The sequence below is a fragment of the Microtus oregoni genome, unplaced genomic scaffold (assembly GCF_018167655.1).
Source record: "Microtus oregoni isolate MIOR12 unplaced genomic scaffold, Mior012 000012F_ref0000307, whole genome shotgun sequence".
NCBI lineage: Eukaryota > Metazoa > Chordata > Mammalia > Rodentia > Cricetidae > Microtus > Microtus oregoni.
Window position 1 is genome coordinate 7636668 of NW_024543071.1, and position 26086 is coordinate 7662753.

General features: G+C 46.4%; 2 protein-coding genes across 2 annotated transcripts in view; both read right to left on the minus strand.

Moving 5' to 3' along the window:
• Positions 1–26086, minus strand: part of Rbm20 (RNA binding motif protein 20) — a 183777-nt gene that overhangs the window by 142767 nt on the left and 14924 nt on the right. The window lies entirely within an intron of this gene.
• On the minus strand, positions 12537–12860 carry LOC121454639 (eukaryotic translation initiation factor 1-like). Its single transcript, XM_041662058.1, has one exon. It carries the CDS (start codon positions 12858–12860, stop codon positions 12537–12539), a length of 324 nt encoding a protein of 107 aa, XP_041517992.1.

Consider the following 26086-nt stretch of genomic DNA (forward strand, 5'->3'; position numbering starts at 1 on the left):
GCATGGAGTCTCTCCTGTGCCATCTCTCGAGGGCTGACAATAGGTGGCATGTGAGGATGCTCTTGGAAGTCTCAGAAGGGGACATCAGGGCAGACGCCATGGCAGAGGAGATAAAATCTGACAGCAGAGGGAGGCAGCTTGTCTTTGGGACTCAGGGCCAGGTCTGTCGCCACCTTTACAGGCAGTCCTGACAATGGAGTGAAATGTGGCCAGCAACTGTGTCACTGCCCACAGTCTGTCCCTGCGTGGTCAGTGGTGCGTTGAGAGAACAAGCAGGTACCCACAGGGCAGAAGGATGCCACCCCAACTCAGTATTTTTCACATAAAAAGATGGAAAGAATTACAGGCCACCGGGGTGGCCCTCAGATGGTAAACCACTACGTGCCTAGCAAACAGGAAGCTCTGGGTCCATCTCTGGCACCACAAAATTGGGCACGGTGGCACATATCTGTAATCGCAGCACTCGGTGGCGTGAGCATCAGTTCAAGGTCATCCTCAGCTGGGGCTATAGTTTGAGGCCAGCCAGAGCTACATGAGACCCTCTCTCAAAGGAGGGGAGGTTACAGAGTTTGAATTTGAAGAGAGGGAAGAAGAGATGTGTTTTGTAGCTCTTGTAAGCTGAGCAGAACCACCCACTTCCTTCAGTCAAGGATCACATTTGCCTAGAAGCGGCAGAGCTGGGATCAAGGCGAAGGGAGAGACACACTGAGCCATGGAAAAGGCGGCTGGGAGCCTCGCCTGGCTCCCTGACATCCATCCCTCCATCCCCAGGTAACGGAAGCCATGGGCAGTGCTCAGGAGCCTGGGCTGGTTAGCTGTGTGTTTCCCTCCCAGCGCTGGCCAACCCTTGGCAGGTCCTGACTCACAGCTGAGCAAGGGACTCGGAGAGACCCAGGCTATCCATCATGTAGAGACTCAGAGCAGACGAGGCTCCTGGCCCCTTCGCATGTCCTGAGCTCCTCCTCCCAGTTTGAAAGCCACAACCCCAGACATGAGGATGAACCTGCCAGCGGCTGCTGTCTCTGGAGATGGAAGAGGAGGCAACACATGAATGAGTCACTTGGACCGGAAATAACCTAACAGGGCATCCCGGATGGAGCCATCCCTCCCCACTCTCTGCTCAGAAGGAGGTAGCACACCCTAGAAGCAAACCCACCGCCCACTCCCTGGCTTCTGCCCCACTGAGGACATTTTAGGGTTGTGCTAAGCAAACTAATCCTAATTGCTTCCTTCCAGAGCAGCCTGTGTGACAACAGGTGCCAACTGACAGGCCATGACTCCAAGTTTGTGGGCTTCATTGTTTTTAAACTAGCTTAAGCAATCGTTTAAGTCATTTTACCCTTCCTAGGAGGCTCAGATGAGGAGGTAAGAGGCAACAATGCTAATCTAGAGACAAACAGATCTCTGCCACCTGTGGCAACAGAGGACCCGAGCTGTGAGTGACAATGACCAGATGACCCACTCTGGGCACATCTGCACTAGGCTGTTCTGCCTCTGTGAGAAACCTCTAGGAGCGAGCCTCAGTCTGCCAGGGCTTCCGGAAGGAAGGCAGGCCAGCCACACACTAGCCCTGAGCTAGCCTGGAGCTAGACACGCCTCTCTGCGGAAAGCCCCCGCTGCAAACATATAGATAGGCTTCCAGCCTTCAGCTGCCCATCTTCCCTCTGGCGTTCTGAGAGGACCCAATGGTTCACAGGGACTTTGAGACCCCTGCTGTGGGGCAAACACCAGACAGGAAGCTAAGGAATGAGGGCATGTACCCTGCCAAAGAACACCACTAACAGAAGGCATGATGGTTATTAGAAGGAAAGGGCAGACAGCAAATAATTTTTACAAATAATTACAGCGCAGTAGACACTGTGCCAGTCTTGTTATGTCCTCTCATCCTTGTTCTGACCCTGGGAGGAAGACAGGAGCATTTGCCAACAGAAATTAAGTTCCTCTTTTCCCTTTCTTTCCTATGTATTCGTTTGTTTGTTTGTCGTGGTCCTGTAGATTTAGGGAAATTTTTCTTCCACTGAACTACACTCCCAGCCTGGAGGCTCCTTGTATAGACTAGAACACTGAAACCAGAATTTCTGCCCAAATCCACTGGGCTACTTATCAGAGAATGCTGACTCATTGGTTCAAAGTCGTACTTTGGTGATAGCCATACTTTGCTCTATTGTGGGTTCTCCATCTGGGGTAAGTAGATGTATGTGTTGTGTGTCCCCAGGAAAAGTTCTGTAATATAACACTAACACACTTCTCTTGATGTTAAATGAATCAAGAATGAAGTGCCTTTGGCTTAGCTGGGAAGCCTACCAGGGTAGGTGGCTCCTTTGTTTCAACTGAATTGGAAAGCCATTATTCTACCAGCCAGGTTGATACCAATAATCTAGGACAAATGCATATTACATAAAGATACACATGAAATACAAGTCCATTAAGACCATGTGTTTTAGGATGCTACATGTGACAAAAATTTTCCTAGGGAGACATAATACACATCTGTTCACTCCAGAGAGGGAGCCCACAACAGACCTCAGTACAGATACAACCAAAGTTTAATTTGGTGAAGCAACGAGCTTTTTTGAAGTTTAAGGATATGGGTGAGACCTGTTACTTGCAGGAGCAGAAATGACCAAAGCCCACCTGCCCGTTGGTCCGTTGGTGACAGCTCACAAAAGCTGGGAACCTGGAGCACACTGCACAGCCTGCAAGCAACTCAGCAAGTTGGTGGGGTCCTTTCCAGGTGCCTCAGCTGGTTTAAACCTCTTCCAGGCAGCTTCTCCCTAGCAGCTGGTCTCCTCCGTGTCTTCTTTTCCATCTCTGTTTGTCTGCGCCATGGACTTTCAGCTTCTGTTGTTTACTCCATTAGGGAGGGACCTAGTGAATCTGGTCAGTTTCGGGGATTTCCTGGAGTTATCTTGTTCACCTGCCTGCTCAAGGAGTTCCCTGAAGGATGGAATGTTTCAATCTTAGAGGAAACTGTTACACAGCTGATGTATCCATTGTGTGGGTGACTACAGAACTTGCCCCCAAGTCCAAGGACTTAAACTCGTTCTGAACCCACATGGTGGAAGAAGAGAACAGGCCCCTAATAAGTTGTTCTGTGAGCTCTAGGTGTGAAATATGATACACACGCATACACAAATAGATACACATATGCACACTCACAAAACAATGTAAAAAACTTAAATAAACAAATAAAATGCACTCATTAAAAAATATGAAAAATGGACTGGTGAACTGGCTCAGCAGGTAAATGTACCAAATCTGTGACCTGCATTCAATCCCTGGGGCTTACATGGTAGAGGGAAACTATTGATTCCAGACCTAAAACTCTGTATATGTGCCACCACCCACCCCCTTAAATCTTAAGGGAAAAAAGAACAAATAAACTTGTCACAACCATGGACAAGAACGTGTTCTTCTCTAAAGACCAGTGCTTCTCAGCCTATGGATCTTGACCCCCAGGGGAACAAACAACCTTTTCAGAGGAGTCGCCTACGACCATCAGAAAACACAGACATTTACATGGTGAGTCATAACAGTAGCAAAATCACAGTTATGAAATAGCGAAAATAATTTTATGTTGGGGGCATGACACGAGGAACTGTGTTGAAGTTAAAGGGTCACAGCAATAGGAAGCTTGAGAACCAATGCTATAAGGCCCTTTGTGGATTTTGAAATCCTTAGATAAAGCAATGTAAATGGAAAATAATCTACAACTAGAGAATGTCACCTAGAAGAAGAGCACCGTGTGGACAGTTCTGGAACTCACAGGACTTCAGTGTGAGCAGCACCTGGTAGCTTTGGTCATTGCTGCCGAGACAGGCATGGCTAGCTGCCATTTCCTCTAGGAGCATGGCTAAATGCCACTTTTTCCCGTTATGTTTGTTTAAACATCTTGGTTACAGTCATTTCCTGCATTGCTGAACTCTAGGCTATTGAGAATATTGTTTTGGGTCTCTCCAGAGAGACACAGGGCACTTAGCTATGGTTAGCTGAAACAGGAAGCAGGGACTGGCAGCCAGAGGACACGGATCCCTTCAGGAGATCCCCATTTGAGCCCCTGGAATGCACAAGTGGTGCCAGAGCCTGCGCCAAATCTCAGGACAATGGCGGTGTCCTGGATTTACCCTCCAACTTTTGGAAGACAAAGAGAAAAGGATTCAGTTCTTAGAGTGCTGTAGAAAGACAGGCAGGACGTATAGCCCATTCCGTGGAGACCCTGGAAGGAATCCAACTCCTAAGATCCGCACTATTATTGCAGGCAGTTGCCAAGCAAATCCTTCCTGAAGCAAGCCTCTCCCTCATCCCTTCTAATCCCCGTGGACTCCTACATATATGTGAGGAATACAAGCCCACACCAGCTACCATTTCCTCCCAAAGACACTTATCTCTTTGATAGATGAGGAAACACAAGTTCAGAGACCCTGGAAGACAGGACAGAACTACTAGGTGACATCAGCAAAGTTGAACTCAGGTTTGTGTGACAAGGCACCTGACCAGTCCATCTGAATGCAATTCCTGCCACATACCAGCTACACGTTACTGCTTCATATTCCAGGTCCTGTGCTATAAATTAGACATAGGAACTACCTATCTCAGAAGGTTTGAGGACCCCATAAAGTGCAACTTATATTAGAACCACATTTTGTAAGCCCATAGTAGTAGTGGTGGAGGTGGTGGAGGTGGTGGAGGTGATGGAGGTGATGGAGGTGATGGAGGTGGTGGAGGTGATGGAGGGGGTGGAGGTGATGGAGGTGGTGGAGGTGATGGAGGTGATGGAGGTGGTGGAGGTGGTGGAGGAGGTGGAGGTGATGGAGGAGGATGTGATGGAGGTGGTGAAGGTAGTGGAGGTAGTGGAGGTGGTAGAGGTGGTGGAGGTGGAGGTGGTGGAGGTGGTGGAGGTGATGGAGGTGATGGAGGTGGTGGAGGTGATGGAGGAGGTGGAGGTGATGGAGGAGGATGTGATGGAGGTGGTGACGGTAGTGGAGGTGGTGGAGGTGGTGGAGGTGATGGAGGTGATGGAGGTGGTGGAGGTAGTAAAGGTGGTGGAGGTGATGGAGGTGGTGGAGGTGATGGAGGAGGTGGAGGTGATGGAGGAGGATGTGATGGAGGTGGTGAAGGTAGTGGAGGTAGTGGAGGTGGTGGAGGTGGTGGAGGTGGTGGAGGTGGTGGTGGAGGTGGTGGAGGTGGTGATGGAGGTGGTGGAGGTGGTAGAGGTGGTGGAGGTGGTGATGGAGGTGGTGGAGGTGGTGATGGAGGTGGTGATGGAGGTGGTGATGGAGGTGGTGATGGAGGTGGTGGAGGTGGTGGAGGTGGTGAAGGTGGTGAAGGTGGTGGAGGTGGTGGTAACTGTGAAGGTGATTGTGGTGGTTTCAAGGATAAGCCTTTTTTTTTTACTTGGAAGTCTCTACACAAACCTAAGCCAACATCCTATTTAATTTTTCCCAACACAATCACCCTAATAAACCCTAATCACCAAAGGAGGCTTTTTGTTTCTCTTTTTCTTTCTTTCTTTCTTTCTTTCTTTTTTTTTCTTTTTTTTTTTTTTTTCGAGACAGGGTTTCTCTGTGGCTTTGGAGCCTGTCCTGGAACTAGCTCTGTAGACCAGGCTGGTCTCGAACTCACAGAGATCCGCCTGCCTCTGCCTCCCGAGTGCTGGGATTAAAGGCGTGAGCCACCATCGCCCAGCCTGTTTCTCTTTTTCTTACCACATTTTCCCCTGGAGGTGTGGTATTTTGAGTGAGAATGGCCCCATAATTTTTATGATTTTTGTTGCCAGTGGGTCCCGAGCAGCTGGCAGCGGGGCAGGCTGGTCCTGGCGACAGTGAGGTTCCCTGACTGGGAGAGCCGTGCAAACCCAGCCATGCAACGAGCGGCTGGGCAGGAGACAGTGAGTCCCTGGAAGGCGCAGGTTCTCAGTGGCAAGCGGCTGGGAGGGCAAGTGTGTGGGAGACACGTGGACAGACACATCGTACAGAATAGAATTGGATATTTATTACTGGGGGGGAGAAGAGGACAGAGAGAGAGAAAGGGGGGCGGAAAAGTGGGGAGAGGCAGAAGCGAAGCTGCCTCTCCAAGAGGAAGATGAAAAAGAGAACGGGCTCAGGCCAGAAGCTGAAGATCAGCCTGCCTCAGTGGATGGGGGAGGGAGTGGGTGTGGCTTGTCTCTTAAAGAGACGAAAATCATAACAATAGTCGCAAGTGTTTGAGTGCTTGGTCCCCAGGTAGTGGGACTGTTTTGGGTGGGATTAAGGGGCCTTGTCAGAGGTGTGCCTTTTTGAGGAAGTGATACTGGGTCTTTCAAAAGCCCATAGCAGCCCCCACTCTTTCTCCTTCCTGTCTGTGGATCAGGAAGTAAGCTCTCAGCTTCTGCTCAGCACCATGCCTGCCCGCCCGCCTGCTGCCATGCTCTCCTCCATGAATGTCGTAAACCAACCTTCTGAAACTGTAAGCACGCCCACAATTAAATGTGTCTTTTTAGAAGTTGCCTTAGTCATGACGTCTCTTCACAAAAGAATAGTAAGACACAAGGAAACTTCACTAACTGCTTTTGTCTGTCCATAACCTTCTCCCTGCTTCCTGGCTCTTCCAACCCTGCCACCTCCATGTTCCCCCATCTTCTCCAATGCTGAGTTCCACAGTTCATCTTCTGCCACACAATTCGTATTCCACAATTCTGGCAGTTAAGAACATCGTTAGCAAGCAACCATGCCCTGTGAACAGAGAACTCCAATCCTTACGGAAGTCACTAAGCACGCCAGAGCTTTGCTTGTCTTATCCGTGAAGCTTAGTTACAAGCTCCTCAAGGTCCATATGAGACACTTCCATATCCTCCCCGGTCAATGACACAAAACTAGTGTGTACGTGTGGACAGGCACACACCCATATAAAACAGGCACATCTCTTTGTGGGCGAATTCTAAGGTTATTAGCCTAAAATATTTCAAATTCCAAGAGGGCAGATGAAATGAAGAAAGAACCTTGAAAACACAGGCACTAATGGTATCAAAGAAACCAGATTTAGGCAGTGATCATCTTAATGCTTGCAATATTACCAGCTTGTGAAGATGCAGTCCCCCTAAAGCACTTAAAATTATTTGGATTAAGCAGACTCAGCACCAATCCAAAGAGTGTCCAAGTCATCCACAGAAAGTTGGGACACACACTGAGCTCTGTGACCATGACAAAAAGGTCTTCCACTTGACATAACCCAAGACTGCTCATCATTTGAAAATGGGCCATGAATTGAGGTTGGTTCTAAAATGACACTTGGAACTGGTTTACACTGTAGGTCGCTTGGCTTCTCAGACCTGAGAGGAGAAGAGCAGACATCAAGGAGTTTTCAAGAGTTTACCACTGTAAGCAAGGCTTGTGAGTGGGAGAGCCAAGGATGTACAAACTGGGAAACAGGGCTCCTGAGAGTGTTCCAGGCCTTGACCTTGACAACTCCCAGATGAACCCCACCTGACAAAATTCCTTGTTAGTGAAGACCAACTAGGCACCTGGGGAGAGGCCCTCTCCTCCTGGGCAAGGCTCCAACACGCAAGGGCATGTGATACACTTTTGGGGGTTGCAGGCTGGCCTGTACTTTCAAAAAAAATTACCAATTACTATTCTTCTATCTATCTACCTATCTATCTATCTAAATAGGCAGTTATCATTTTAATGCTTGCAATTAGATAGAGAGACAGACAGACAGACATCAATACCAGAATACCAGACCATCCTTGGGAAGACAGGTCCTCGCACTGCCATGGCAAGGTCTCCCCATGAACTTTCCCTCACAATGTTTAGAAAGACAATGCTGAGAGCTGGGAAAATAGCTCGGTCTGCAGTGTTTGCCCGAGAGCTGACAAACTAGGCTCCGTCCCGAGACCCACATGGTCCCAGGACAGCACTGAGTCCTGCAGGCTGTCCCGACTTCTGCAAGGCCACAGAGGCATGTGCATGCCCACACATGCAATTGACTTTCCCAGGACTGAGGTGACTCTAGAGGTTACCTGTGGTGCTGGTGTCCTGTCAGAGAATTGTTGACAAATATTTTAACTTCAACCTGTGAGCTTGAGTCACATAAGACGAAAGCATCGTTTCCCACACGTGACACACTTTTGGGGGGTTGCTGACTAACCTTTTCTTTCAAAAAAGAAATTATTACATTCGTTTATTTCGTGTGTGTGTGTGTGTGTGTGTGTGTGTAGATAAGAGGGTTGTGAGACACTCGACATGGGTTCCAGGAACCCAACACCAGTCCTTTGGGAGAAGAGCAAGTACTCTGAACGTTGAGCCATCTTTCCAGTCCCTAACAATTTTAAAGGAAAACACTAAAGTCCAGCTGTGTATAGCTTCATATATTTGACAGAATATTATACGGACAGTGTGTACCTCTGTAAAACAAAGTTAAGGAGGAAAGCAAAATTCAAAATAGAGCTAATATAGAACAATTGAAATGGACGTAGGAACTGCGGGGGCAAGGACTCTAAAGGCCACCACCGCTAACACACACACACACACACTGTAACTCACCTGAGCTTCAGAGATGGAAGATGTGGGGGAGACAGGAAGTTCCCGGCAAGTTCCAAGAGACCCTCTAACAAATAGCGGAGTCACCTGCGGGCTGACCTATCCTCCCAGATCGTCCTCTCGTCTCCACGCTGCAGTGCAGTCTGCATACCCACGCTTGCAGCTACACACACTTGTTTGGAGGGTGGGGGTGACGACACACAACAAAAACTGAGGAAGGAGAAAAGTGACTAATTTATACACCAAAAGCGGCCAGTTTGCGGGGGGAGGGGGGGAGTACTTTGCCAAACAGCGTTTGACTTTGAAGAGTGGAGCCTGCTTTCATGATGCACGAGTTGAGCTTTATTTGGGAGAGGAAAACACAAAAGGGATAGAGTGCAAACCCAAGGTCCGCCCAGCAGGGGCTTTGAGCTCGTGTCAATTTTGAGCCTGCATCTTGGAAAGGGACTACGGCGCCAGGGGAAAAGGGCGGCGACACCCCCAAACCCCAACTGTGGGTAGGAGCAGGGTGGATCCCTTCCCGCCCCTGCCCCAGAAATGCACTAGCGGAGCTCATAGGTATGCGGGGTCCTGGAGCGAGCGTTGGGACAGAGCGCGAGAACCACCTCTCCTACCCCGGCTTCTCGGGTTTCCAGTTTTTAAGCACCTATCAAGGTTGAAATGCTACATTAGCTGAGCAGAAACGTCTGGAATTTCGAGGAGGGCTGGAGCCGAACCAGGCAGGGGGCTGAGCCCCTGCTTCTCCCTCCAGACACTAGGGCAGCCGGGCCTCATCAGGGCACTCATGCCAGCGCCCTCTAGGCGGCACAAGCGGCTCAGTGTGCTCAATCAAAGGCACCGGCCCAGGTGGAAGCAATCTTGAAACCTTAGTTCTTCGACTACAGTCCGCCAGCAAGAGAGGAAGGAGTCCCTCCGCACACGGCTAAATTGAATTCCTCACCAAAATACATGTCCCAGGAGAGACGGCTCCGCATTACAAGCACCAACTCTTCTTCCACCGGATCCAGGTTCGATTCCTAGCCCCCGCGGAGTGGCTCCCTGTCTATAACTTCATTTCCAGGGGAACTGATGCCCTCTTCTGCTCTCACCACTAGAGAGACACATGTGGTGCACAGACATACATGCAGGCAATACACCCTATATATGATAAAAAAAAAAAAAAAGGAAAGAAAAATGCATGCCCCAGCACGTCTGCTCCTGCTGACCCAAAATGGTGTACAAAAGCATAAGGAAGCAACACGGGAGCGAGTCAGTGGTTCACAACCTCAATCACAGTGTTAGCGCCCCCTTCCGGCCTCCAGGATGCATATGGTAAACATGCCCGTAAAACACTCCTGCACACAAAATAAAAATAAATGAATTTTTTAAGCCTAAAGAATTCCTAAGAGATATGAATGCATGTGTCTATAAATGAACACTTAATTTTTTTTATATTTTCTAGTAAAAGAACTTAGAGGAAGTCAGGGGTGGTGTTCACACATGTAATCCCAGCACTTGGGACGCAGAAGGCTGAGGAAAGAGGTGTGGACGTGATAATTTTATTAGTTTTTTTTTAAATCTTGATCTACAGAAATATATTTGTTTAACAAGCACAATACTAAGGCAAGCAATGCTCTCAGCCCTTTGCCCATGATTGCTGCTTTCTGATACTAACTTTGAAAAGGCAGGTCAAACTAATGTTTGACCAAAATTAAGAATCATTTGAGGGGTTGTATGGAAACTTAATACAGTAGGAACTTCCTGAAACATGAACATGTATGAAGGTAATCTAAATGGTATCACTAAATAATGAGGAAGATAGAGCCCCAGTTGGGCATTCTCATCACCACATGAAGAGTCGTTCTGGGAATGCATTATATCTAACCAAATTTGTTGGTAAGGGGGCCCCAGGGGAATCCCCAAACAACCCAGGCTACTGCCAAGGCTACTGGCTGCTCTCTACAGACTGATGATAGGGCCCTGTCGCTGAGACAACACCTATACACCTCACTGGACATAGAGAAGTCGAACTGGTGCCTATATAGAGCCTTCACCCTTAGTGGGTGTTAAAAGATACTCTGCACACCACCAAAGGGAAAAGATAAACACCAACTGGTGTGGGAAGCCCTTCTGTGTATGTGTTCTTTTATTGGTTGTTGAATAAGGAAGTTACTTATGACAGGGCAGAGTAGAGCTAGGCAGGGAAACTAAACCGAATGCTGGGAGAATGAGGGTAGAGTCAGTGAGAAGCCATGTAGCCACCACAGGAGACGGAAGCCTCCACAGGAGCCTGTTGAAACTTTGCCAGTAGGCCATGACCTCATGGTGATGCACAGATTAATGGAGATACGGTGTGGGAAGTCCTTCTGTCTATGTGTTGCTTTTATTGGTTAATGAATAAATCTGTTTTGGTCAGTGGTTTAGCAGAATAGAGTAAGGTGGGAATTCCAAGCAGATAGAGGAGGAAAAAAGGCAGAGTCAGGGGGAAGTCATGCAGCCAATATAGGAGACAGACAATGGGCACTGGACTGAAACTTACCAGTAGGCCACAACCACATGGCAGTACACAGATGAATAAAAATGGGTTCATTTAAGATGTAAGATCTAGCTAGAAATACGCTTAAGCTTTTGGCTAAACAGTATTGCAATTAATATAGTTTTGTGTGTTTATTTTGTGCCTGGGTGACTGGGAAATGAGCCAGTGGGCTCCGCCAACAGAGATAGGTTAGTTTAGGATGTAAGAGCTAGCTAGAAATGCGCTTAAGCTATTGGCCAAACAGTATTGCAAACAATACAGCTTCTGTGTGATTATTTCAGGGCTGAGCAGCAGGGAATGAATGAACAGCCTCCAACTACAGATCGGCACACCAGCGTGTGCCAGCTAAATTCACATAAAACCTGAGAGAACTTGGAAAGGAATTCTAGACACACACACACACAAAGCTTAGCAGCATTCTTTTTCAGATAGGTTCTGTTTGTTGGTGGTGAGCAGGGGCGCCATGGTCTCCCTGGTTCAGCATGAGCATCAAAAAATGGTGCAGTGGCAGCTTCCTGGTTTGCCAGCACAAACAGCTCTGACTCTTTCGGGAGATTCGGCTATGGAGCACTTGAATGGCATTTGTGGGCCTGGGTGCTTGTATGCCCACTCGGGGTTAGGAGGAAAGTAGCTGAGACCATGCCCATGGCTCAGTGCTCCCCCCTCCACAGGCATGTGATGGGATCGAGTCTGCTAGGCCTGCACAAGCAGGAGAGCATGGCAGATTCCTGCCACCATACACAGAGGTATTTCCAGGCACACAGTGCACTGCATGGCAGATTTAGCTATTACTCAGATAAAAAGGGTTTATATGCTGCGTGATGCTACGCAGAGTTGAGGTAGTGAGGAGGCTCCCACACAGCAGCCCCAGAGGCGGCAGTGAAGTACCTCTGCCATATTGGAAGCCTGAGAGGCAGAGTGGCATCCGGGGCCACTGTAACCAAGCTGCTTACCATTGTAAAAGCTCCTGGTCTGAAGATAATTATAGATACACAATAAAGACAAATTCAGATGGAAAAGACCTCTAAATGGATCATGGTATTTGATACATGTACGTAGGCTTGAGAGGGAGAAGAAAAATATATAGAAGAAAGTAAAACAAAGTCTTTAAAAACACAGAGTACGGACAGTCACAGAGTAAAGGAGTAAAGATAATAAAATAAATATTAAACTTGCAGAAAAAGTAATGGAGTAAAGAAAAATAAGTCACATAAAGATGGAAAATACACAGAGAGTCTGGATTGTGTATATTACTGTGTTTTCTTTAAATTTTTTGACTACAGAGAGATATTTGATTCTGGGGACTGCTAAGCTAAGCCAACATATATATTTTGGCTCTTTTTAGTTTATTGCATGAAGGAGTTACACTCGTCCAAGTGAAAAGCAGACCCCAAATGGTTACATTATACAAGCTGTGAGGTTTTTAAACTTGTGATAAAGGACAGGAGGGAAATTCTACTCATTGCAAGGAAATCCTCACTTATGCTTCAGAGAGTCACAAGCACTTAAAACCCATGAACCTTCAGCTGATCGTCCTTAGCCAGCCCAATCTCTATTAGGAACTGGCATATGTTCTTGCGCTGGTCACCCTGTAGCTCAATTACTTCTCTATATTCTGGATGCTCAATTGCAGAACCATTGCAGGCAACTTTCTTCTTAAACACCTTCACTAGTTTCTTTTTGTCATATTCATCAGCAATTCCTTGGACAGTGGTAAGGGTCTTCCTGCCGTTTCTCTGTTGAATTCTTATATGGATATAATCCTCAGTGCCAGCAGGAAGCAGGTCAGCAAAGGGGTCGAAAGAGTGGAGGTTCTGAATAGCAGACATACGATACGATTCCTTTTCCTTGGTGGAAAAAGCCTGCAAAAGACGGCTGTGGTAGAAGGCAGGGGGTGGGTATGAAGCATCAGGAAGTGAGGGGGCTTGACGGGGAGGCAGCTGAGTCCTCTGTGACTGCTCAGTGACTCCAACATATATATTTTTAAAGGTAACTTGACTTCAGAATTTGAGTCTGAGGAAATGTTGCTTTGGAAAAGAGATTCTGCTTTTGTTTCTCTTTTTTTAATTTATTTATTTATTTATTAAAGATTTCTGTCTCTTCCCTGCCACCGCCTCCCATTTCCCTTCCTCTCCCCAAGTCAAGTCCCCCTCCCTCGTCAGCCCAAAGAGCAATCAGGGTTCCCTGACCTGTGGGAAGTCCAAGGACCACCCACCTCCATCCAGGTCTAGTAAGGTGAGCATCCAAACTGCCTAGGCTCCCACAAAGCCAGTACGTGCAGTAGGATCAAAAACCCATTGCCATTGTTCTTGAGTTCTCAGTAGTCCTCATTGTCCGCTATGTTCAGCAAGTCCGGTTTTATCCCATGCTTTTTCAGACCCAGGCCAGCTGGCCTTGGTGAGTTCCTGATAGAACATCCCCATTGTCTCAGTGTGTGGGTGCACCCCTCGCGGTCCTGAGTTCCTTGCTCGTGCTCTCTCTCCTTCTGCTCCTGCTTTGGACCTTGATATTTCTGTCCGGGGCTCCAATGTGGGTCTCTGTCTCTGTCTCCTTTCATCGCCTGATGAAGGTTAATATTCAGGAGGATGCCTATATGTTTTTCTTTGGGTTCTCCTTATTTAGCTTCTCTAGGATCACTAATTATAGGCTCAATGTCCTTTGTTTATGGCTAGAAACCAAATATGAGTGAGTACATCCCATGTTCCTCTTTTTGGGTCTGGCTTACCTCACTCAGGATAGTGTTTTCTAGATATATAGAAATATATTTCAATTAGATAAGTATTCTTCAAACCTTTCAAAGACTAATAGACTATGGCATTTAAAATTTAAAATTTTATTAGGACTTTTCATGACTCTGAGACACATCTGACCTTAGCAGCACCAATTACTTAAAGAGGAAAATGAGCATCAAAGAGGTTCCTTATGGAGTTTGTTAGCCATTTAGACAAGAAACTGCTCTTGCCTGGACTGCTTGATGTTATGCTGTATGAACCAGACATGCAGGACCCACAGAAAAAAATGACTGCTGAACTTGCCTAAAGGTGAGACAGTCCTTCAGGGTTCCTGCTTCATCGAAGAATCTGCCAGGCATTCTGCAGGACCAGAGAGGCTGAGGCCACTGTTTTGGTCCAGGCTGATATCAAACCCTCAGATCCTCTAAGAGGGCAAGATGAAGCAAAGCAAAAATAAATAAATCAGACAAAAATTCTATTCCCCTAACAGGAACAATCAACAGGTGTGAAGCTTTCAAAGAAAGAAATCTTCAGAGTCACTAGGTAAATCTGAGCACCCAGGGAAACCATAAGAACGATCAGGAACAGCTCAGGGGCATGAAACAGAATAGGTTAAGAGATGGCATGTTGTTTCAGCAGCTCTGACCAGGAGTTTGTCCATTGACCACCAAGCCTGAAGTTTCATCCCAAAACCAGAGGAGCATCTACCAATCACTGTGTACTTAAGGGCTGGGGCTCTCACGCCTTCCCCTCCCCCACCATGCCCCCTGACTAACTGGCAGACCCCAAAACACCAGTCTGTCTGGGAGAGCCAGACTTAAAATTTACTGCAACCGAATGAAGGTGTGAGGTTCGCAGATCTGAAGCCAGTCTGCTGAGCCGACATGATGCAATTTAACCCAAAGCCTTTTATTTTTTTTAAGGAACACTAAGGAATGTAAGTAACTGGCTTGTTGAATGACAGGCAAAAGCCTCTGAGATATTTTTCAGACAGATGGTAGTGGTATCTCATACTCCATCATGAGCGCTTTTAACTGAAGATGGAGATCATACGTAGAAGGAGCTGATTGTTTAAATACCACTGCCCTGCCCCAGAGTCAGATGAACACGTGTGCCCATTCCACCCCACGCTCCCTGCTCTGCCCCAGAGTCAGATGAACCTGTGTGCACACATTCCGTCCCATGCTCCCTGCTCTGTGAGCATTTTCACAGTTCTCCAGCTGTGGGCACCAGCCACAGGTTAGCAAAGCAAATAGCATATATCAGTTCAGTTATTTACATATTAATTACTTGCTTTGTTTGTTTATTATGGTGCTGGGAATTGAACCAAGGCATTGGGATAGGAAAACTGTTCTTACACTGATCATCTTTCTTTGTTTGCTTATATTTTGAGTCAGAGCCTTTACCAGTAAAAAGCCCAAGGTGACCTTGAACTCTTCCTCCTCTGAGCAGCTGGGATTATAAGCATCCACCTCCACTCCCAACTTTTAAACTTAATTTTATTTATTTTTGAGACAGAATCTTTCCCTGTAGCCCAGGCTAACCTGGAATTCACCATGTAGCCCAGGCTGGTCTCATGCTTTCTGCAATCTTCCCTGTTTTGGCCTCTGAAGTGGGATCATAGGACTAAGCCACCACACAGGGCTAAGCATTTTAAATTAACCTGTGCACTAGCCGGCTTATCTTCCATGCTGCTCGGGAGAAACTAAAGGAAGTTTTGATCTGTAGTTAAGAATAACATATCTTTAAACAATATTTTTTTAGATAATCTTCCCATGTAGCCTAGGCTGGCCTCAGCTCCTAAACCGCCTGCGTCAGCCTTCCCCGGGCTGAGATTTTAGGTATGTGCCGCCTCGTCCAGCCTAAACCACACCATCTTAAGAGGACTACATGGGTTGGATATGTAATCAAGTAAACCAGCATGGAGAAGGACTCACCCTGAGCTAACTGATACTTTCCCCACATAAGCTGTTGTGTTCAAATTGCTTTTCAACATAAAGAAACAATAACAAGCGCAGGCTGGGATTTATAAGAACCGATACGGTTTCTAAGTGCTTTATCAACTGTCCAGTGGAAACTGCTGTAAGAAGTCCACAAAAGACCCTTGTCCGGACTGAGCCTTGGCTTGCGCTCTGCCTCGGTTATGGTCCCCAAAGGGCAGGCGTTAAAAAGGCTTCCCGCAGGGAACCGCTGAGGCTTTTAAAGTTCCCCCAGCCCGCTCATCACTCATCACCAACTCTCTGGGCAGGAACGACACTTGCCAGGTTTTTTTTTTTCTTTCCCTCCCTTCCCACCTGTCATCCAGTCTCCCCTGGTATGCCAGCCAGGACCACGGGCACTCTCAGCTTGAATGACCGAGTCGTGTCTACAGCCCAGAGTCTCTCCTTCAACCCAAGTGGCCACCGACAAGTTGGAGTCTCCCAGAAAAAGAAACCCCAACTCCACAGGCAAGCATCAAACACAGCGCGGTGTAACCGCTGAATACACCTCATCCTTCAGAACAAGTGACACACTGCCTGTGCGGGGAGGGGGGGGAATACAAACACTGAGAGCGAGGAGAACGGCTCAGGGCCCCTACCCTCCGGGAGGGAGCGAAGGGGGGCCTACCCTCCCGGAGGGGGCGGAGAGCAGGGACGGGGGCCGGGACTTGGTCCACCCAGGCGTGCTCAGGAATTCCAGGCAGAGATGCTTGGCATAAGTAAGTAAGTGAGTGAAGGGAGATCTAAAGAAAGCCCTCACATTCATATTCATAAGCTAAACTGAGTTAAAAATAGACTCAAGAAGGGCCTGACTTCACTTTTAATTTTAGCCTGGTGATCAGCATGCCCTAAAGACAGAGAGTCACCAGGCATTTTCCTGAGTGCGATGATCTTCATATTTTTATAAAAAGGAAATGCAGCATGTTCTATTAATAAAAGTGCTGTGCCCTCAGTTAAATCTGGACAGTTCATAAATCAAGGCTCCCTCTGGTCTCACCTTCCTGGGCCTACAGTTTGCTCACACCCAAGCCCCCCACAACTGGGCAGGTCACATGTGTTGGGAGAAAGTAGCTCAAGGTCTCATGTCACTGGGTCTGTTATCAGTGACAGGACTCCTGGGCACTTCCCAGGTGACCAGCGCATGGGCCAGTATCTCTTAAAGGGCACGTGGAATCGTCCCCATGGCAAAGGTTTCAGAGCCCTGTGTGACTGGGGTTAGTGGGGGTGGCAGTGGGGAATCAGGTAATATTCTAAGAGGGAAACGGGGAGAAAGGGGAGAAACTGCTGCCTGCCTGGAAATGGTGAGCGGCTGCCTCGTCCTTCTAACCCTAGGGAGGGCAATGTCGCTTTGATCTCCAGTTTCCATGCTCTTTACTTCCCACCCACCCACCTGGGGACCGGGTAGGAAAACTGTCTCCCTCAGAGTGCTAAGCCATAATTCCACACGTAGGCAAGTAAGCCCAGGAAGGCTAGGGCTGAGTATGTCCAAGTCACAAGCCACTTCCAAACACGCAGTTCCCAGGCAGCTTTGGGATTCTCCAGGTCCTTGTGAGCTGTGTTTCTACATTTAAAAATATTATCCTTTATTCATTTATTGGGTAGTGGGATATATACAAGTCCCAGCTGGCCTCAGAACAACTTGTGGGGTCACCTCTCTCCAACTACCATGTGGGTTCAGACTTGCCTAGTCAGGCTCCATGGCAAGTGTCCTTTCCTACCGAGCCATCCCACCAGGTCCCACCTGCTGTCTTTTATTTCTGGAGAATTCAGCCTTCACCCTCATGCACTATTAAACATAACAGGGATCATTTCGTGCTGTCCTTCAGACAACTGAATGAGGTAGACTGAAGAAACTGAGATGCAGAACACTGGCCTCAGAAACCCCCAATTTAAACAATCTGGCAAAAATCTAGGCCCAAGAAAAGTGTAAGTTCTGCAGAACTATGGAGAAACGCCCTGAGCTGTGGAGTCTGAGAGGTGGGAGTCAGAACCTGTGCCAGTCAGTCCTAGCACTCAACTGGACAGAATCCGGACTCACCGGGGAAATGAGCCTCTGCCCATGCCTGTAGGGGTTATCTCGGCCGCGTGTGTTAACTGGTGTGGAAAGATCCATCTGAACTGTGGACGGACCGCTTCTCAGCTGGGACCCTGGACTGTGTGAGTGGGGAGAGGGCCCTGAGCGCTAACGTGGTTCAGCACTCTTCCCTTTCTGATTATGAACACCCTGCGACCAGCAGCTTCAAGCTCGGGTCACGTTTGCTTCCTGGCCTCGATGGCATGTATCCTCGGACTGTGAGCTGGATTAAAGCCTCTGTCTCTTAAGTTGCTTTGGTCAGCGTTTTATCCCAGGAACAAATGACAAAGACAGGATCTCAACCTTCCTACTGGCCAGATGACTCCAGAAGGCTATGTCCACAGCTCAGTTCTGCACTCGGGACACCCGAAAACCAGCTGCAGGCTCAGTTGGAGTCTTGTTTTAGTTTTTTATCATGGACATTCTCAAACTATACAAAAGTAGAGAAAGTATAATGAATTCCCAAGGACTTGGCTGATAGTGCTTACTTCTTACTTCTACTTCCAGCGTACTCCACCCCATCTCATTTGAAGAGGAGATTAAATAAGTCATTTCGTCTCTTCGCTACTATATAACTCTAGAGTATAGCAATCTTCAGCAAAATCACAGTGGTATTACAACTATGAGTGAGCCAGGCGTGGGGCACATTCCTGTTGTTTTAATACTCAAATTGTTTACTACTGGGCAGTCTTGGAGCCCCTTGGCATTAGCTTGAGTCCTTTTGACAAAGACACAGTGATATTTGACAGTTTCTCTGTGTTCTGGTAAAGATAAGATAGTGTTTGTTTTCTATCCCAGACCTGAAATCAGCCCTCAGTGGAAAATTAATTTGAACTCGGAGTCTGGATGTTACAGGTGTTCCCTCTACCTTTGTATGCTGTCCAGGGGACAGAGCTAGAAAATATTTGTTCAAGGAAAAGTCCAAAGGAGGTATACACGAGTATTTCCAATTCCAATTTTACAGTATGGGATTGTTCACTTTGTATCTTTGATTGTAAAGCTGATTTTTCTTTTTTTGGAAATTCAAAATTGGATTGGTGTGTGATGTCAGTATATGGGTATAATCACTAATATATACTGCACACACATACATACACACACACACACACACACACATATATATCAGGGTTAGTGTGGTGATATCAGTATACAGGTATAATCACTAATATCTACACACACATACACACACACACACACATATATATATATGTATATATATACATATATATATATATATATATATATCAGGGTTAGTGTGGTGATGTCAGTATTATATTAATACTGAAAACAGCCCCAGACCTCCGCTCATCTTTCCCTTGGCATATATTCTAAAGCTAGGGAGACGGCTCCATGATAAAAATGCTTTTTATAGAAACATGAGGACCTGAGTTCAGATGCTAGCAGTCACACAAAAGTAGGTGTGGCAGCATCTTCCTGTGACCCAGGGCTGGGAGAGGGCGATAGGCAGATCCTAGGTCAGTGAACTCCTGGTTCAGGGAGAGATCCCTTCTCAAACAGACACATAGAGACTGATGAAGGTAGAAACCCAGGTGCAACTCTGGTCTCTCCCATATACACATACGGACACACACAAACACACTCAAACATATACAAACACACTAACACAGATATATACTCCACTATGTTTATATCACAACTTACTGCAATCTAAATTTATCTGTAATAATACTCCATTCAACTTGATACCCAACTCTTTCTTAATTTTGTTTTTTATTTTGTGAGATCACCTTTTCTCTTTGTAGTTAATTTTGCTTATAATTGACAAAAATATCTGTAGGATTCTGGAGTCAAATCTACAAAACAAAATAAATTCAGAGAAGTTTAGCTTCTACCCCACCCACCCATGTCTTCCTTCCATATATAGGTAACCTTTTTAATTGGTTTATTCTGTTTATTTTTCTTAAATGTTAGCAAGTAGATAAGTATGGTGGTTTGAAAGAAAATGGTCCCCAAAGGGTGTGGCACTATTAGGACATGTGGCCTTGTTGGAGGAGGTGTGCCCTTTTTGAAGGAAGTGTGTCACTGTGGAGGCGGGTTTTGAGGTCTCCTATATGCTCAAGCCATGCCCAGAGAGACGGTTCGTTTCCTGTTGCCTTTGGATCAAGATGTGGGACTCTTAGCTTCAGCACCACGTCTGCCTGCATGCTGCCTTGCTTCCCGTCATGACATTAGTGGACGAAACCTGTGAACTGTAAGCGAGCCACCCCAATCAAATGATTCCTTTATAAGAGCTGCTGTGGTCATGGTGTCTCTTCACAGCAGTAGAAACCCTAAGACCATATATATTTCTTAAATAAAAGCATGATATCTTTCTCTTCTGAGTCCTTGTTCCCATTTCACAGAAGACCCTGGCGACCGCTCTGTCGCCAAGTGTCAGATGGGTCCCTACTCCTCCGTGTAGCATCAGAACACAGTGTTGACATCTCCTTCTCCACTCACCCCAGGATGTGGGGGTTTGAATGAGAATGTCCCCCACAGGCTCACGTGTTTGAGAACTTGGTCCCCAGTTGGTGGCACTGTTTGGAAAGGGTATAGAAGCTTTTGAAGGTAGAGTCTTGCTGGAGGAAGTGCATCGCTAGAGGTGGGCTTTGAGCGTTGTACCTTTGCCTAACTTCCTGTTTATGCTCTGTCTTTCTCTGTGTGTGTACGTGTGTCTGTCCCTCTCTGTCTCTGTCTGTCTCTCTCTCTCTCTCTGTGAATATGTGTCTGTCTGTCCCTGTGTCTGTCTCTCTGTGAATGTGTCTGTCTGTCCCTGTGTCTGTCTCTCTCTCTGTGTATATGTGTCTGTCTGTCCCTGTCTCTCTATCTACCTCTCTGCCCCTCTCTCTCTCCCTCTTTCTCTCTCTGGGTCCTGCATGAGATAAAATGTCAGCTTCCCACTCCCGCAGCCCCACTTTCTCTACCATGATGGAGTCTATCCCTCAGGAAGCATAAGCCAAAATGAATTCTTTCTCCTCCGGGTTGACTTTGGTCCAATATTACATCACATCGGCAGGAGAGTAACAAATGTGGTCATTGGTGAGCATCTTGAGTTGTTTCCCAGTCTTTTAAGAATCTCTTTCACAGCTCACACACGTGACTACGTGCATATCGCTTTCACAGCGCACACACGTGGCTCCATGCATATCACTTTGATCCTACTCGCCCCCACTCTGTGTCATCACCCTTCCCACTCACACCGAACCTCTCCCCCTTCCCACTCTCACCGAACCTCTCCCCCTTCCCACTCACATCGAACCTCTTCCCCTTCACATCCAGCCTCCCCCTTCACAACAGTAATGTGGACAGTCTTGTGCACAACTGTTTCCTTATTTCAGCCTGTGTGTACTGGGGTTGTGCCTATAAATAGGAATTGTTGTGCAAAGGCACATGTGTAATTTTGCTGGGCATTGCCAGCCTCTCCCACAGAGAGGTTGGGTCATTTCACGTTCACACCATGAAGGTGTTTTATAAGATGTCTTTAATTTTTAAATTTTTTTATTACATTGAATGTGTATGCATGTACACATGTACATCCACATTCCTATCATGGCACATGTATGGAGATTTGGGTACAATTTGTGGAAACTTTCCTTCTACCACGTTGGCCCCAGGAATTGAACCAAAGTCATCCTCCCTGGTGGCAAACATCTCTGCCCACTGTGCCATTCCTCCTTAGATTTACTTTTATAAAACCAATCACTGAAAGAGGTTGGTTAAAGCCACCTGGTTCAGCTCTCATCACTGGGGATTTTCTTCTGAGACAAAGCCTGGCCAGGCCCCGGGATTCACCTCTCTACCCTGCCTGCCCAGGTCAGCACGTCGTGACTAGCTCTTCCTCCATATGAAATATTCAGACACTTGCCTGGATCGGAACCTGGAAGGTCATCAGGCTGGGAGGGGCTCCGACTGCCTTTCCCTTCCCTAATCCCCTTACATCCTTTCTAACAAAACACAGATTTGGTTTGGAATGTAATGGCGCCACAGCCAAGTGCTGGCTCCTCTCCACACCACTCCCACTGAAGATCATTTCCTCAGCTCCCCTCTCACCACTGCCTCCTCAGGTCAGATCAGATAGCGCACAGACTCTGGGCTTTCTGCTCAGCCCGACTTGGATGGGCTCACAAAAGTGCTGCCCTGGTGAGCAATTATGAATATACATTCAGCTCCCCACCTCACTTTCTCACACCAGCTACCTATACTTTTAATACAATGTCCTTCCCCTCTTAATAATATATTCTTGAAATGTCTCCATATCAGTACTCACAGATGTTGGCAGAATATTGGGGGGAAACGGCTGAATTTATTTATTTGTCCCTGTTTGCTGGCTGTGCAATTGTTCTCATCCTGTTTTGGAAGAGATTGAGCCCAGGCCTGCTGGACTCAATCTCACAAAAGCAAAAAACACAGCTCAAAAAAAAAAAAAAAACCACAGCTCAGATCTCAACCAATAGAGTTGAGATAGAATGGCAACTCTAGAGTTGGGTCTTGGTAAGAACAGAGTCAGCGTGCCCTGGAAACTTGATCTCCAAGAAGAAGAAAGATTCAGTGAGAACCTTCTAGTAACAGATACTATCGTTGTTTGTTTTCTCTCTGCTACTTCCTCTGTGTGTGTGTGTGTGTGTGTGTGTGTGTGTGTGTTTGTGTGTGTGTGTGTGTGTATAACAACATGATGGAGTCTCTTTCCCCCATATAAAATCTGGAGATCTAATGCAGGTCTTAGGGTTGTTTACAAGTTCTTTTACCCACTGAACCATCTCACTGACCCAAGAAACTATCCCAAAGTGCTGGGGTAGAGGCAGGTGGTAAATCCCTCAATGATATTCCCAACACTGTAGAATTTATATAGAAGAAACCAAAAGAGGATATCATACAAGAAAACCAATAACTAAATTTTTTAAGGTGGCAGTTTTGTTTGCTTGCTTGTTTGTTTTTGAGATAGGATCTCACCATATAGCCCTGGTTAGCATGGAACTTGCTATATAGAAACCATGCCGGCCTTGAACTCCTGGAGATCCTCCTGCCTCTGCCTCCTGAGTGCTTGGATTAAGGTGTGTCCTGCTTTGGGGTGCAACTTGAATAGGGTGGTTGTCTGAGTGGGTCTCGCTGAGGAAACAGAAGCAATGACGTGTTTTTCAGGCTCAGTTGGCACAGGTCAGCTGTCACTGTGCTACAATGATCTGCTGTAGGACAAGGCCACACAGAGGACTGGCACAGTGTTGCAGCTGTGTGACCGTGTTGGAGAAACATCTTGAGATAGGCAGTGTGCTGGGTTAGGCTCACAAAGCTGGTTTTGGTCACAGACACCTACCTTGTCCTTGAGGTTCTAATGTCATGGGGTTTAAGACGTTCCTGGTGGTGATGACCATGCTTGTCCTCTGTGGACTGAACCTTACAAAACTGTGGCCTGGAAAATCTCCCTGCAAGAGGTAAGGACTAAGCAGAGCCCTCAAGAATGAACTAGAATATTCTAGTTGAGGAGTGGAAAACGGTATAGGTAGGCAGAGGGAAACTAGAGGGAAACTTACATGGGATTGTAAACCCAGGACTGCTGAACCAAGTAAGAGTTGTCCAGGGAAGGCCTGATCAGTGACCAGAACCTCGACCCCAGGCAATCACAAGCCACCAGACGCCACAGCAGTGATGTGATTTAAGCAAGCAAGGAACAAGATGAGGGTTACTCCAGTGTGCATGTGTGTGTGTGGTGTGGTGTGTGTATGTGTGTGTGGTGTGTATGTGTGGTGTGTGTGGTGTGTGTGGTGTTTGTGTTTGTGTGTGGTGTGTGTATGTGTTTGTATGTGTGCACACGCGTGTGTTAGCACTCAGACATGGCCAGTGAAAGAAGTTTGGAAGCCTAAAATAAGTGGGTAAGGGGCAAAGAAAGGGCAGTGGAGTCCAATAGAAGGGACGGAGGGAGCATACTCAAGCAGGCAGTCTGGATCCTGGCTCCGAGCCAGGACATTCCAGTCACAGCAGAGAACCCCAAGCTGCTACACCTTCCCTAATCCCTACCTACTTCCCAGGGCTGTCAGAGGACTAAGATGGATGACCCAGGAGGAACCAAAGCTCCCTGCAAACACTACAGCACCACAAGGGCATAGTGCTGGCATCACCAGCAGAACCTGCAGGGCTGGGGACTTCAGATTATCCCCAGAGGCCTTGTTCCTACTCCCTGTAACACTTTTAGGGATGCATAGCTGTTGGACAACCCAGTCTCTTTCCTCAGACCTTTTCTTTAATTTGTTCATTGAGGAGGCATGTGCTTGTGTATGAGTCTGTGTGTTTGTCTTGTACATGCATGACATGTTTATGTACATATTTTGTTCTGCACATGTATGACCTGTTTGTATACATGTTTTGTGCATGTATGACATGTTTATGTACATTTTTTGTTGTGCACATGTATGACCTATTTGTATACATGTTTTGTACATGTATGACATGTTTATATACATATTTTGTTGTGCACATGTATGACCTATTTGTATACATGTTTTGTACATGTAGGACATGTTTATATACATGTTTTGTTGTGCACATGTATGACCTGTTTGTATACATGTTTTGTGCATGTATGACATGTTTATGTACATATTTTGTTGTACACATGTATGACCTGTTTGTATGCATGTTTTGTGTATGTAAGACATGTTTGTATACATATTTTGTTGTGCACATGTATGACCTATTTGTATACATGTTTTGTGCATGTAGGACATGTTTATATACATGTTTTGTTGTGCACATGTATGACCTATTTGTATAGATGTTTTGTACATGTAGGACATGTTTATATACATGTTTTGTTGTGCACATGTATGGCCTGTTTGTATACATGTTTTGTACATGTATGACATGTTTATATACATATTTTGTTGTGCACATGTATGACCTGTTTGTATACATGTTTTGTGCATGTAGGACATGTTTATATACATATTTTGTTGTGCACATGTATGACCTGTTTGTATACATGTTTTGTACATGTAGGACATGTTTATATACATATTTTGTTGTGCACATGTATGACCTGTCTGTATACATGTTTTGTACATGTAGGACATGTTTGTGTGTGTGGTTGTCTGTGTGACATGACACACCTGTAGAAGTCGCTCTCCTTCCACCACTTGTGTTCTGAGGATCATACTGGGTTATCAGCCTGGCAGCAAGTGTCTTCACCTGCTGAGTCATCTAACTGACTCCTGCCTTTCTTCTCTATAACAAGAGTTAGATGATTTCCTGGGTCCCTAAGTTTCTGTGTCTTTGTGGTCTCAGTGACCGTGCATTCATCTTCTGTTCTAATACTTACATGCAAAAGAAGAAAATATTGGTAGAAGATTGGTCAACAGAAGAAAGGACTAAGCTAATGAGGGACCGATTACCAAAAACTAAGACAGATGCAAGTGTGACTAGAGCACCCTGAAGAGCTATGCTAATACACTTTATTCAAAGATGGCAGGAAACAGGTCAAAGAAATTTCATCCAAAAAGTAATTACCACATATAATATCGAAGCTTCTAAAAGGGAAAATTGTCCTTTAGCCTATATTTACCCAAGACGAAGTCTAGGTGAAGTGCAGGTGACGTTTTGAAAAGGGATGTTCTGAGCCAGCTTTGTTTTAACGGCTGTCAACTGGAAAGAACCCGAGTCTGTAAACAGATGGTGATGGGGTGTGTGTGTGTGTGTGTGTGTGTGTCCCTGTCCATGGATGTGTGGTTCCCACAGAAGCCAGCAGAGGGAGTCTGATCCCTGCAGCCAGAGTCACAGGCAGTCACAGGCACCTGGCAAGGATCCTGAGAACAAAACATGTGACCTTTGGCAGAGTTCCTGTGCTCCTAACCACTGAGCAACTTCCCCAGCCCAAAACACCCAAATTGTTGATACTGGCCACATAGGTGAACTTCAAAATTATTACACTACAAGAAAATTCAAAGCATATGGGAGGAATAGTTATGTTATCTAACAACACAATGCACTGTTGATACTAAATGCATAAAGTGTCAATACATACCACAAGACAGACAAATTTTGAAATCATTGCATGATAAGGGAATCAGATAAAAATGATTCGATTTACATTAATCATACAGAATAGACAAATCCACAGAAGTAGAAAATAGGGCAGAGATTTTCAGGTGCTAGGATCACTGAGTGAGAAATAACTGCTTAACTTAGGAGTGTGCAGGCTTCTGACGCTGTGACGTGGCACTTGTCACCTACACAGTCAATGCTCTTAGCTGTGCAATCAAGCCACTGAATGTTCCGGAACA

Excerpts from the sequence above, each read along its gene's own strand:
- LOC121454639 (XM_041662058.1), bottom strand. The coding sequence starts at position 12,860 with ATGTCTGCTATTCAGAACCTCCACTCTTTCGACCCCTTTGCTGACCTG.